Source organism: Panulirus ornatus, chromosome 2 (genome assembly GCF_036320965.1).
Source record: "Panulirus ornatus isolate Po-2019 chromosome 2, ASM3632096v1, whole genome shotgun sequence".
Lineage (NCBI taxonomy): Eukaryota > Metazoa > Arthropoda > Malacostraca > Decapoda > Palinuridae > Panulirus > Panulirus ornatus.
Window position 1 is genome coordinate 30,069,663 of NC_092225.1, and position 14,861 is coordinate 30,084,523.

The window sequence follows — 14,861 nt, forward strand, 5'->3', positions numbered from 1 at the left end:
TACAGCGCTGGTGGCTGATTCATGTGAGAAACTGCAGAAGCTGGTGACTGAGTTTGGTAAAGTGTGTGGAAGAAGAAAGTTAAGAGTAAATGTGAATAAGAGCAAGGTTATTAGGTACAGTAGGGTTGAGGGTCAAGTCAATTGGGAGGTGAGTTTGAATGGAGAAAAACTGGAGGAAGTGAAGTGTTTTAGATATCTGGGAGTGGATCTGGCAGCAGATGGAACCATGGAAGCAGAAGTGGATCATAGGGTGGGGGAGGGGGCGAAAATTCTGGGGGCCTTGAAGAATGTGTGGAAGTCGAGAACATTATCTCGGAAAGCAAAAATGGGTATGTTTGAAGGAATAGTGGTTCCAACAATGTTGTATGGTTGCGAGGCATGGGCTATGGAAAGAGTTGTGCGCAGGAGGATGGATGTGCTGGAAATGAGATGTTTGAGGACAGTGTGTGGTGTGAGGTGGTTTGATCGAGTGAGTAACGTAAGGGTAAGAGAGGTGTGGAAATAAAAAGAGCATGGTTGAGAGAGCAGAAGAGGGTGTTTTGAAGTGGTTTGGGCACATGGAGACAATGAGTGAGGAAAGATTGACCAAGAGGATATATGTGTCGGAGGTGGAGGGAACGAGGAGAAGAGGGAGACCAAATTGGAGGTGGAAAGATGGAGTGAAAAAGATTTTGTGTGATCGGGACCTGAACATGCAGGAGGGTGAAAGGAGGGCAAGGAATAGAGTGAATTGGAGCGATGTGTTATACCGGGGTTGACGTGCTGTCAGTGGATTGAATCAAGGCATGTGAAGCGTCTGGGGTAAACCATGGAAAGCTGTGTAGGTATGTATATTTGCGTGTGTGGACGTATGTATATACATGTGTATGGGGGGGGATTGGGCCATTTGTTTCGTCTGTTTCCTTGCGCTACCTCGCAAACGCGGGAGACAGTGACAAAGTATAATAAAAAAAATATAAAAATACTTTTATATGTATATAGCAACAGTACAGATCTTAAATGTCATGTTACTAGATGCTCATACTTTCAAACATTTTGTTAATTTATGCTTTGGGCACTATTCTTGATGGTATCCTCTGGTATCATTGGTGGCTAACCATAATGGAAGATTTTTCTTTTTCCATGGCCTTATACTTAGAAGTAACCAGTTTTAAGCTTGCCATTTGGATGAAATCCTCACAGAGCCAGCCTGTTATAGGATTGAACCTGAATATCTCAGACTCTGAAAGCAACGTTTCTCCATTTTCCTCATTGTCCCACTGTGCATCAGATTGTATGCATCATTTATCTGTTCCCCAGCACAACCACTCACTAAAGATCCTTGATTCCACCCTCCACAACATTCACAAAAAGTGGCAGGCCAACTTCATAGTTGACAACCAAGCCAGAGTCTCTCACAAAAGTGTCACTTTATGTTCTATAGTGGAGTTCCCTAGGAAACTGTACTTTCCCTAACCCTCTTTAATCTCTTCCTTCATGATTTTCCATCGCCTCCAGCCAAACACAGTGTGAGAGTCCTCTGATGTGCAGATGCGCTCACTGTCACATTATGGCACTTCTACACTAAACCAAGCAACTACAAGCATGCAACACTACATTACACAACTAGAAGAGTATCTCATCCAGAACAGAATGTCTGCATTACCACAGAAGTCTACTATCTATCTATATCTTTGATGCCTTTTCCCTTTGGGAACTCCTTCAAGTGGGTGGCCACAGCAAAAGTCTCCATTTACTCCAGTGCCGCATCTTATCCTTTAGTATCACACCCTTAACAGGCCACTGGTAGAGGGCAACTGTAGAGCATTGTTTTCAGAGGCTCCTACCTAATGTTCCTACCAGCTACTTCTTCCTAATGTTTTTATCCAAGTTTTCTGACATGTTTCAAACTACTACCTAATGCTCCCAGCTAATGCTCTTACCTACTACTTCTACCTTAACATTCCTATCTACTACTTCAATCTGTTGCTCTTACCATTTTGCCAAAAGGCATGGCTAGTGCAGAGCATTTGCCACAGGAATATCTAGAGTTGCAAAGAATGAGATGTGTAATCTAAGTGTTCTCAAGTGTTATGTGTGACAAGGAGAGATTGTATGTTTGTGGACAGAATGCCAGCAGTCTAGTGTCACTTTTTCAACCCTTGATAGACATGAATTCAAACTGTACCCTTCTATCACCATGAATGGCTGACCACTCCCACTCATCAAAATGACAAAACTAGGGATTCTTTCTTAACACTGTAAACATGAACAAATGCTTTCAGAACACCAATTGATACCATATTCAGACAGAAAAAAATCCTGTAGAATCCTTTACTGACGAAGAAAAAAATCCTGTAGTATCCTTCACTGATGATTCATCCTTTCCATCCTGTACTATACTTCTCTTGTCTGGTCACCATCTATGTTGAAAGCATGTATGACATAACTGTAGAATTGAAGAAAAAAATGCTATTTTGAACAGTTACTGGCTGTCTTGCAATCACAGACTTTCAGTAATAGTGCAGTGAAACAAAAATACTTTCATAAGTTTCACAGCAATATGCTCAGCATTCAGTTTTTTGAGCAGCACTAGACCCTGGGTGACAAACCACTCCATAACCAAGCCCCAACCCACAAGTAGAAATGAAAAATTGACCCGTGCCTCACACTTCAGAAACCTATACTTACAGATCCCCCTCCTCAGTAAACACTGTAGTAACAAAACGCATACACAAGCATTAAGCAACTGCCCTCCCAACCCAGTCTTAAACACCACACCATCAGACATATGCCCATCATAGACTGCATTATACACGTTAACTTCCCTCTTCTGTTCTCTGGGCACCCCACCCATTGCTTCAACATTTCAAAGGCCAGCACAACATATCACAAGACTCCTCATGCTCATGATGGAACTATCATAATAAAGAAACTGAACATTTCTTAGTTGTCCTGCTGTCTATGGACGTAGACATAAACAACATCACCACTATTTATGACTTTTGATCCCACCCATTGGATGTTGACAGGTATACCAAACACTGTACAGCCCCATAAAAGAGACTCTTGGAGTACAAAGGGAAATAGGAAGGTATTATTTGTCTTATTTTACCCCATTATTATGGTAAATTTGATAATTTTGTACATTGTATGATAAACATAAGTATTGTTTTAATTGTCCTACAACAGGTAATCCAGTTGTTGTAAGAAAGAGAGATTTGCGAAGGAAAAAGAAGAAGATACCCTCACAGTTGATATCATTCGATGATGAATTTTCAAGACCAGATAGGCCCGACATAAACTCGCCACTATATCACAGTGCCCCTACTACTTGCCTAAGCTCTCCATCACCTACCACAGCTGGATCAACACCATATGCTGACCGCCTAGAGAAGTTGGTACATTTACAAGGACTCCAGCAGGCTAAAGAAGCTCTGAAATCAGCCAGTGGAACCTCTGATGGCCAGAAGATTCATTGCAGAACTGATCAAAAAATGGGAAATGCCAATGAGAAATTGAAAGGTGAAAGTGGGTGTGAGAGTCCTCATAACGCTTGTGATAGTCTTGAAAGCAGCTTACACGTGTACAAAAAGAATGCCATATATGATGATGAATCTTTGAAAGAATCTAGTTACCATCAGTTATTTGAGAATATTTTACCCAAGGAGTTAGACTATACTCCTGAAAATAGTAAAAATAATGTGAATGCAGGCATCACATCAATAGTAAATTCACCTGTGATGAAAACACAACGACCCAATAGCTTATATGACCAAGAAACAGGATCATACAAATCCAGTCAGTCCAACCTGTCAGCTGACAGCTTCCCATCAAGGTATGTGGAATTGTCCTGATAATTAATTTAACTCCAAAACTCCTGAGTTGGATTACCTTTCCAACCCCGAGAATCCCATTTTTCATGTATAAAAAGTGCAGTATGATTGTACTTACAAAGGTATTCTTTCTTTTTCTGTCATCTTGTTCACTATTTCCTGTGAGGCGCTGGTAGGAACAGACAAAGAAAAGGCCTCATTCTCTCATATCCATTCTCTAGCTGTTCTGTGTAAAGCATCAAAATCACAACCTCATATTCACAAGCAGGCCACACAGACCTTTCCATTGTTTACTCTGGCTGCTACTTATGCCTTGATTCATTCTTATGAGAGTATGTCACTCCTTTTCCCACACCTCTTCAATTTCACTCTGTCTCATGCACACCTTTCACCCTCCTGCATGTTCATGCAAGCAATTGATATCTTATTCCTTCCACTCTTACATCTCTGATTCAGTCTCCCATTCCTTCTTGTTTGCCCCACTCTTTGTCAACCTTATTCACTCATTCTCTACATATGTCCAAACCATTTCAGCTATCTCAACCATACTCTTCTTGTCACCACACCTCTCTCTTACCCTATAATTACTTACTCAGTTAACCCTCCTCACACCTAATATTGTCCTAAAGCATTTCATATCCAACAGTGTCACCCTCTTTCATATATTCTCATCTATATATAGACTCATGTCTCACAGTGGTGCAACATTGTTGGGACTACCTTCAGACCTACCCATTTTCACCCTCTCAGACAGTGACTTCTCTCTCCACACATTCTTCATTGCCTCCAGAACATTTGCCCCATGGAGAATATATGGTTGTATATGCTAGTTTTGTTGAAGGTACAAAAGAGGTAGACTACAGTGAATTGAGTATGGCTTGTGATATTTCAGATGTTCTCAGAGAATTTTTTTTTATGTGTGGAATTGGAGGTATGAAGAGAACTTGACATATCACCTTTGTATGCAAAAGGAATAAGTTATGCTGATATTAATGTGGAAGTCCCATGTATTAGTTCAGCATACTGGACATGAGTTGAGGATCTGTGTAAATGAACTGAGAGGCTGTATCCTCATGACTGTGTAAACAGATATAGAGTTTAAGATAACTGAGAGATGTATTTTTTCATACATATTTGCCATAGACATTTTTTTCATATCAGAGATAATCTAAATTCTAGAAATGACATAACGATCTTAATTTTTCTTTTTACTGTACAGTGAAGGAGATAGAGGAGCTTTATTCACCCCAGTGGGTGAAAACCGTTTAGTAGGATTAGTTCCTGTCAGTCCTAGAGGCCTTGCTACTTTCGAGGGGATTCGTTCTGATGATGAAACATCTGTACATAGCTACACTCAGGTTTGTGATATCCTTTTAATTAAGACTTTGTATCCATCTCAATTTCCATATGATAAAGACACTGGTAGTATCTTATGTGCTCTTTGGGTCTTATTAACTGCTTCTTGTGCTTTGATAAGTGGTTATTGTCAGGGTTTTGATTATTACTTTGTTGGGCCTTCAGTTTTTATCTTTCATCATGGAATTTCTATAGTCAGGTTCTTTGATACTTGATTTATGAAAAGCATTGACTGTATGTATGTTGAAAGGGTGTTGTATGGATGTGAGGTATGGGCCAGACATCAGAATGTATGGAAGAGGAGGAATGTGTTGGAAATTAAATGTTTGAAGGCAGTATGTGATGTGAGGGTGGTTGATCAAATATGAAATGATAGTGGAAGAGAGAGGTATAGTAACAGAATTATTTTTGAGAGAGTTGATAAGGGTTTGTCAAAATGGTTTGGACATATGAAGAGAATGAGTGAGGAGAGGTTGACACAGAGGCTATATGTTTATGTAGTGGAGGGCACATGAAAGGAAGACTAAATTAGAGATGGAAGGATGGAGTAGAAAGGGTTTTGAGTGATTGGGACCTGAACATGCAGGAGGGTGTTACTTGTACATTGGATAGAGTGAATTGGAATCATGTGACACACAGGCAGATATGCTGTCCTTAGACTGAACCAGAGCATTTGGACCAGTTGTGGAAAATCAAAGGAAAGTGTATGTGGCCTTGTTGTTTTGGTGCATTACACATGACAGCTTGAGAATGGATGTGAGTGGATGCAGCCTTTCTTGATCGTTCCTGGCACAACTTTGCTGATGTAAGAAACAGCAAACAAGTATGAAAAAGAAATTAAAACTATTTTTTCAAAGGAGGTGGATGAAGCAGCAGCAGCTGTAGCAGATATTGTTGGAGCACAAGGGAGGACTGGTGTCACTAGTCCCAGCTCAGTGTCCTCAACATTACCTAGTCCATCAAGTGGTGACACAACACTTACAGTTGGTAAGCAGTTCTTACATTCTTATCAAGGATTTGATATGATAGTATCCCCTGTTTGTAAGACTTTTTTTTTTTTTTTTTTTTTTTTTTTGCTGTCTCCCGCGTTTGCGAGGTAGCGCAAGGAAACAGACAAAAGAAATGGCCCAACCCACCCCCATACACATGTATATACATACGTCCACACACGCAAATATACATACCTACACAGCTTTCCATGGTTTACCCCAGACGCTTCACATGCCTTGATTCAATCCACTGACAGCACGTCAACCCCGGTATACCACATCGCTCCAATTCACTCTATTCCTTGCCCTCCTTTCACCCTCCTGCATGTTCAGGCTCCGATCACACAAAATCTTTTTCACTCCATCTTTCCACCTCCAATTTGGTCTCCCTCTTCTCGTTCCCTCCACCTCCGACACATATATCCTCTTGGTCAATCTTTCCTCCCTCATTCTCTCCATGTGCCCAAACCATTTCAAAACACCCTCTTCTGCTCTCTCAACCACGCTCTTTTTATTTCCACACATCTCTCTTACCCTTACGTTACTTACTCGATCAAACCACCTCACACCACACATTGTCCTCAAACATCTCATTTCCAGCACATCCATCCTCCTGCGCACAATTCTATCCAAAGCCCACGTCTCGCAACCATACAACATTGTTGGAACCACTATTCCTTCAAACATACATATATATATATATATATATATATATATATATATATATATATATATATATATATATATTTTTTTTTTTTTTTATACTTTGTCGCTGTCTCCCGCGTTTGCGAGGTAGCGCAAGGAAACAGACGAAAGAAATGGCCCAACCCCCCCCATACACATGTACATACACACGTCCACACACGCAAATATACATACCTACACAGCTTTCCATGGTTTACCCCAGACGCTTCACATGCCTTGATTCAATCCACTGACAGCACGTCAACCCCTGTATACCACATCGCTCCAATTCACTCTATTCCTTGCCCTCCTTTCACCCTCCTGCATGTTCAGGCCCCGATCACACAAAATCCTTTTCACTCCATCTTTCCACCTCCAATTTGGTCTCCCTCTTCTCCTCGTTCCCTCCACCTCCGACACATATATCCTCTTGGTCAATCTTTCCTCACTCATTCTCTCCATGTGCCCAAACCATTTCAAAACACCCTCTTCTGCTCTCTCAACCACGCTCTTTTTATTTCCACACATCTCTCTTACCCTTACGTTACTTACTCGATCAAACCACCTCACACCACACATTGTCCTCAAACATCTCATTTCCAGCACATCCATCCTCCTACGCACAACTCTATCCATAGCCCACGCCTCGCAACCATACAACATTGTTGGAACTACTATTCCTTCAAACATACCCATTTTTGCTTTCCGGGATAATGTTCTCGACTTCCACACATTTTTCAAGGCTCCCAAAATTTTCGCCCCCTCCCCCACCCTATGATCCACTTCCGCTTCCATGGTTCCATCCGCTGACAGATCCACTCCCAGATATCTAAAACACTTCACTTCCTCCAGCCTCTCACCATTCAAACTCACCTCCCAATTGACTTGACCCTCAACCCTACTGTACCTAATAACCTTGCTCTTATTGACATTTACTCTTAACTTTCTTCTTCCACACACTTTACCAAACTCCGTCACCAGCTTCTGCAGTTTCTCACATGAATCCGCCACCAGCGCTGTATCATCAGCGAACAACAACTGACTCACTTCCCAAGCTCTCTCATCCCCAACAGACTTCATACTTGCCCCTCTTTCCAAAACTCTTGCATTTACCTCCCTAACAACCCCATCCATAAACAAATTAAACAACCATGGAGACATCACACACCCCTGCCGCAAACCTACATTCACTGAGAACCAATCACTTTCCTCTCTTCCTACACGTACACATGCCTTACATCCTCGATAAAAACTTTTCACTGCTTCTAACAACTTTCCTCCCACACCATATATTCTTAATACCTTCCACAGAGCATCTCTATCAACTCTATCATATGCCTTCTCCAGATCCATAAATGCTACATACAAATCCATTTGCTTTTCTAAGTATTTCTCACATACATTCTTCAAAGCAAACACCTGATCCACACATCCTCTACCACTTCTGAAACCACACTGCTCTTCCCCAATCTGATGCTCTGTACATGCCTTCACCCTCTCAATCAATACCCTCCCATATAATTTACCAGGAATACTCAACAAACTTATACCTCTGTAATTTGAGCACTCACTCTTATCCCCTTTGCCTTTGTACAATGGCACTATGCAAGCATTCCGCCAATCCTCAGGCACCTCACCATGAGTCATACATACATTAAATAACCTTACCAACCAGTCAACAATACAGTCACCCCCTTTTTTAATAAATTCCACTGCAATACCATCCAAACCTGCTGCCTTGCCGGCTTTCATCTTCCGCAAAGCTTTTACTACCTCTTCTCTGTTTACCAAATCATTTTCCCTAACCCTCTCACTTTGCACACCACCTCGACCCAAACACCCTATATCTGCCACTCTGTCATCAGACACATTCAACAAACCTTCAAAATACTCATTCCATCTCCTTCTCACATCACCACTACTTGTTATCACCTCCCCATTTACGCCCTTCACTGAAGTTCCCATTTGCTCCCTTGTCTTACGCACCCTATTTACCTCCTTCCAGAACATCTTTTTATTCTCCCTAAAATTTACTGATAGTCTCTCACCCCAACTCTCATTTGCCCTTTTTTTCACCTCTTGCACCTTTCTCTTGACCTCCTGTCTCTTTCTTTTATACTTCTCCCACTCAATTGCATTTTTTCCCTGCAAAAATCGTCCAAATGCCTCTCTCTTCTCTTTCACTAATACTCTTACTTCTTCATCCCACCACTCACTACCCTTTCTAAACAGCCCACCTCCCACTCTTCTCATGCCACAAGCATCTTTTGCGCAATCCATCACTGATTCCCTAAATACATCCCATTCCTCCCCCACTCCCCTTACTTCCATTGTTCTCACCTTTTTCCATTCTGTACACAGTCTCTCCTGATACTTCTTCACACAGGTCTCCTTCCCAAGCTCACTTACTCTCACCATAATTTGTTTATGGATGGAGTTGTTAGGGAGGTGAATGCAAGAGTTTTGGAAAGAGGGGCAAGTATGAAGTCTGTTGGGGATGAGAGAGCTTGGGAAGTGAGTCAGTTGTTGTTCGCTGATGATACAGCGCTGGTGGCTGATTCATGTGAGAAACTGCAGAAGCTGGTGACTGAGTTTGGTAAAGTGTGTGAAAGAAGAAAGTTAAGAGTAAATGTGAATAAGAGCAAGATTATTAGGTACAGTAGGGTTGAGGGTCAATTCAATTGGGAGGTGAGTTTGAATGGAGAAAAACTGGAGGAAGTGAAGTGTTTTAGATATCTGGGAGTGGATCTGGCAGCGGATGGAACCATGGAAGCGGAAGTGGATCATAGGGGGCGAAAATTCTGGGAGCCTTGAAGAATGTGTGGAAGTCGAGAACATTATCTCGGAAAGCAAAAATGGGTATGTTTGAAGGAATAGTGGTTCCAACAATGTTGTATGGTTGCGAGGCGTGGGCTATGGATAGAGTGGTGCGCAGGAGGATGGATGTGCTGGAAATGAGATGTTTGAGGACAATGTGTGGTGTGAGGTGGTTTGATCGAGTAAGTAACGTAAAGGTAAGAGAGATGTGTGGAAATAAAAAGAGCGTGGTTGAGAGAGCAGAAGAGGGTGTTTTGAAATGGTTTGGGCACATGGAGAGAATGAGTGAGGAAAGATTGACCAAGAGGATATATGTGTCGGAGGTGGAGGGAACGAGGAGAAGAGGGAGACCAAATTGGAGGTGGAAAGATGGAGTGAAGAAGATTTTGTGTGATCGGGGCCTGAACATGCAGGAGGGTGAAAGGAGGGCAAGGAATAGAGTGAATTGGAGCGATGTGGTATACCGGCGTTGACGTGCTGTCAGTGGATTGAATCAGGGCATGTGAAGCGTCTGGGGTAAACCATGGAAAGCTGTGTAGGCATGTATATTTGCGTGTGTGGACGTATGTATATACATGTGTATGGGGGTGGGTTGGGCCATTTCTTTCGTCTGTTTCCTTGCGCTACCTCGCAAACGCGGGAGACAGCGGCAAAAAAAAAAAAAAAAAAAAAATATATATATATATATATATAATGCATGACAGCTAGAAACTGAGTGTGAACGAATGTGGCCTTTGTTGTCTTTTCCTAGTGCTACCTCGCGCAAATGCGGGGGAAGGGGGTTGTCATTTCATGTGTGGCGGGGTGGTAACGGAAATGAATAAGGGCAGACAGTATGAATTATGTATATGTCTGTGTGTGTATATATATGTATATGTTGAGATGTATAGGTATGTAGGTATGTAGGTATGTAAGACTTACTTTATGTAATCATCTTTCTGTATTGTACAGAAAGAAAGTTCTCTATGTGTGGGGCTCTATCTCTTGAACTTTCTGTAATATCATACATTTTAAAATTGTAGATACTCTCAGCAGTAACAGTTTCACCCTGCCCATTCCACACATCCATTACTCTGATACTAAACAAACACCACATCTTTTCTAGCAGGTTTCTTGCTTAGATTGATGTTATGGCATTTTAATGCTCTATCTAGCCTGTAAGCCTTCCCTGTAACTCACTTGTCTTATTTCAGGTACCATCTTTGGTGACTTCCTCTGAACTTTCTATGTTAGTTTTCTAATTGTTTATTCATTATGGTCAGGAAACTTGAGAAGCATATTGTAACTTTGGTCTTGTGTTCTTTGTGATTACTTTCCTATGTGTATCCTTTAGCATGATCTTAAATGCACTTTTTATATTTTCCAGAATGCAGTTTTTCTCTGTGATACTCCTGGGTTAGTGTTCTTGTACACTGTGTTAAGGAGGTAGACTTCAAAGATGAAGCAGGGAAAGCAGTTTTGACATTGTTGGTGTTATTGAGACAAATCTCTCAAAAGAGTTAAAGTGTGGCCTCATGTACCCAGAAGGGGTGCACGGTAGCAAGGAGGGACAGATAAGTGGGAAGGAATTGACCCTTTTGATAAGGGGCACAGTAAACTTTTAGGAAATAGTGATGGTTGGCAGCACATAATGGGTACAGTTAGTGATGAAAGGATATGTATAATATTGCTATTAACTTACAAACCTTTAAGGAACTGCAGTAACCCAGAACAATTGAACATTGATAACACCGAAGAAATTACCAGGATGGGGAAGGCAGCAGTGAGACACTTTCCTTGGAGACAGTAAAATCTTGATAGTGGAGGATTTCAGATACAGTGAAACAGGCAGGGAAAACTAAGATTCTTATGAAGCTAGAGGATCATGGAGGCAAAAGTTTCTAAAATGTATACAGAAGATTTTCTTGTTTTGGCACTTCACTGAAGTGTGAAAACCAGTTGACTGATGTTTACCATTTGTACGAGACCTTTTTCATACTTAGTTGTTAATCATGCATGATACAGTAATTAGGAGAGGTAATTATGTATTATTTGAGTGCAACTATGTTGTTGAAAGGTCACAAGAAGGAAGGCAGAAGGGATAGAAACTCAGAGGAAATATAATCATAGGAATTACCTCTATATGATGAAGTCTTTTGGTAGTATAAATTGGGAAAAGGAAGTTCTGTAGCCAGAGTTTAGACAAATGCAATAGAAGGTATTTTGAAATTTTCAGTGAATAAGTTAGAACATGGATGCCATTGGATGCAAATATAGGGGAGATGGATTGAAAAAGCAAGATACATGTTCAACAAAGAGAAGATATAGACAACAGATGTAGCCAGTCATCATTTGAAAGGTATAAGAAATCAAGAAATAAGCACTGCAATATAAGGAGAGAGGAGCAAAGAAACTTTGTGAAGAATATTGTGAATATGGCAGAAGACAATCTAAACTGTTCCATTAACTCATCAGGAGGAATTAATCAGGATGAAGAATACAGAGGAAAGAACTATAAGGATGATGAAGAAATATATAAGGAGTGGAATGATTAGTTTGATAATGTTTTCATAGTAGAGCACACTGTTGCCTCAACTCTGGCAAATTGGGCTGGGAAATCATAGGTGATGTAGTGGTTAGGCTAGCATTGCTGGCTATGAATCATATACAAGCCTGTCCAGTTTCAAACCCTGGGCTGGGCAGTTGGGCCACATCAACCCAGCTCTTCATCCTCCCTTTGGGGCTGGTCAGTAAATGGTTACCTGGTATATATATCTTTTTTTTCTTCTACACTTGTCCACTGTTTCCCTTGTTATTGAGATAGTGCCAAGAACAGAAGAAAAGGTCTCGTTCAGTCACATCCATCATTTAGCTGCCACTTGAGATACACTGAAACCACAGCCCCTTATCAACAGCCAGGCTGCACAGACCTTTTGTTGGTTCCCCCCATTCTTTCATGTGTCCTAGTTCAATCCATCGACTGCAAATTGCCTCGTATATCACATTGCTCCAAATCACTCTATCCTATGCATGCATTCCATCCTCATCTGCATCTTTTAGTCTGTTATCTCTTCCCATCATGCACTAATTCCTAACCTTTGCTACCAACCATATAGTCCATTCTCAGAACATTGAAGATGAAAAATGTATTGTTTGAGGACATAGCATATCCTCCCTTGAATCCAATTGGAGCTAAAACTTTATTCTTCCCACTCTGTGATGTATTCTACTTTTGTGTGTGTGTGAAAAAGAGAACCTTTCATCATATGTGTGTGGACAGTCTTCTTGTTTCATCTAGTCTCATTCATGCCTTGTGCTCCGAAATATTTCTTTACTTATTGAAGTACTATGATCATTTTTCATCAGTTTTTCCAGCTATCATTGCGATTCATCATCTAGCCCCTGAATTGTTACCTTCCAGAAATCTTTCTCACCTTTCTTTTGCTGAGGAATTGTAGTCATATGTCTTACTACGGATACACTACTGTCAATATTTTTTGTTTTAAGTTATCAAGCACAGTTTGATGTTTTGATGTTGGGAGGATTATCTTATGCTTAAGCCTTTTATGTACCATTATGATTAAGGTCTTTTTCATAAGAATGATCTTGTATCAGTGTTGCTTATTCTTTTATTCTATTTTAGATGAACTAAAAGCTGCTGTATTAGAGATTAGCCGGGCACGGGATGCTGCAGAAGGTCGTAGGATTGAAGTTGCTGCAGCGCTTTCACAGGAGATGGAAACAACATCTATGTTAAGGGCTGAACTTGCTCTTCACCAGAGTCAGTACCAAGAAAATCTTGATAAACTTGATATGAGAATGAATACACTTACCAGGTTAGTCAGTATCATTTGGATGTAATTACCTATAGATTATGATTCTTTATTTAGTAAGGCAAGAGAAGATGGATTCTCAGTGGAAGTGGAAGAGGAATAAGTGTGATATCACCATTCTCATTTCTTGTATCAGCATTTTGTTTTCTTAAAACCTCATTATTTTGATTACCTCCTCTTGCATTAATTTTAACATCACCCTTTATCCACTGTAAGACTTCTTTTCTTATTCTATGTTGTTAGTATATGATCATTTCCCTCTGTATATATCATAGTGAGAATAACCTCACGTACTTTGATTTCATTATTACTACCTGTCTTGTTACCTGGGAGGGTATAGATTTACTTAAAATCACTGATTTATGTGAATGCAAGATTGGGTGATGTGGCAATTGAGGAAATAACTAGGGAGGGCACAGGGTCTTTGGTGTAAGGGAAAATAGAGAAGACCATGTTTAGTTTTGTGCTGAAAGAGGATTAATGATTGGGAATACTAAGTTTAAAAAATGGTGCTTACTTAAGAGGAAATAGGTAACTGGGGTTAGGGTCAGCATGCATTGTCAGAATATGTGTTAATTGACAGGCATGCACAGAAAAACTGTTGGATGTGAATGTGCTGAAAGAAGTTGCAATTGGGATATGTGATCATATCTTGTTGGAGGAGAGTGTGAAACTTTATAGCACTTTTAGGAAAAGAAGAAATGATGTGTGAGTGAGTGTGCTTGTTTAACAGAACTGTGTGCAAAGATACTTAGGTTAAGTGAAGGATGGCACAAGGTAAGAGTAAACAAAACATGTGAAGTGGGAGAGGGAAGCAAAAGATTGGATGTGGATTCATTAGAAAGGGTAATAAGTGATGGAACGATGAAGTTAAATTCCTAGTGAAAGAAAAGAAAGAGTTGCTTGAGTGGTATCTTCAGGGAAGGAGTGTGCGATTGGGAGGAATATGGGTATAGCAACAACTCCATTCACTCCTTCCCTACAAATACCTTCATACAACTCTTTTGTTCTCTTTCACATGGAATTTAACTTATTTTTTATCTAATGCTGCCTGATTAAGGCAGGAGAATAATTGGGTATAAGAAAAATTAGAGTCCAAAAACGTATTTCTTTAGACTTTTGTTGGGGTCATAATTGACTTACTTTAATACAGCGTTACTTTCCATAACTGACTGTATTTTATTTTGCTTAGAATATGTCATTCCTTATGTTTGAAGGAATAGTGGTTCCAACAATGTTGTATGGTTGCGAGGCGTGGGCTATGGATAGAGTTGTGCGCAGGAGGATGGATGTGCTGGAAATGAGATGTTTGAGGACAATGTGTGGTGTGAGGTGGTTTGATCGAGTAAGTAACGTAAGGGTAAGAGAGATGTGTGGAAATAAAAAGA

The 14,861-nt window shown here is 40.5% G+C and overlaps 1 protein-coding gene across 4 annotated transcripts in view; it reads left to right on the top strand.

Moving 5' to 3' along the window:
- The window catches only part of LOC139755521 (sorting nexin-29), a 44,633-nt gene that overhangs the window by 15,448 nt on the left and 14,324 nt on the right, over positions 1 to 14,861 (top strand). For all 4 annotated transcript variants that reach the window (XM_071673922.1, XM_071673912.1, XM_071673933.1 and 1 more), the window contains 4 exons: positions 3,172 to 3,817; positions 5,035 to 5,173; positions 6,029 to 6,158; positions 13,284 to 13,476. In XM_071673922.1, the coding sequence (XP_071530023.1) occupies positions 3,172 to 3,817; positions 5,035 to 5,173; positions 6,029 to 6,158; positions 13,284 to 13,476 (1,108 nt within the window). The remainder of the gene's footprint in view (positions 1 to 3,171; positions 3,818 to 5,034; positions 5,174 to 6,028; positions 6,159 to 13,283; positions 13,477 to 14,861) is intronic.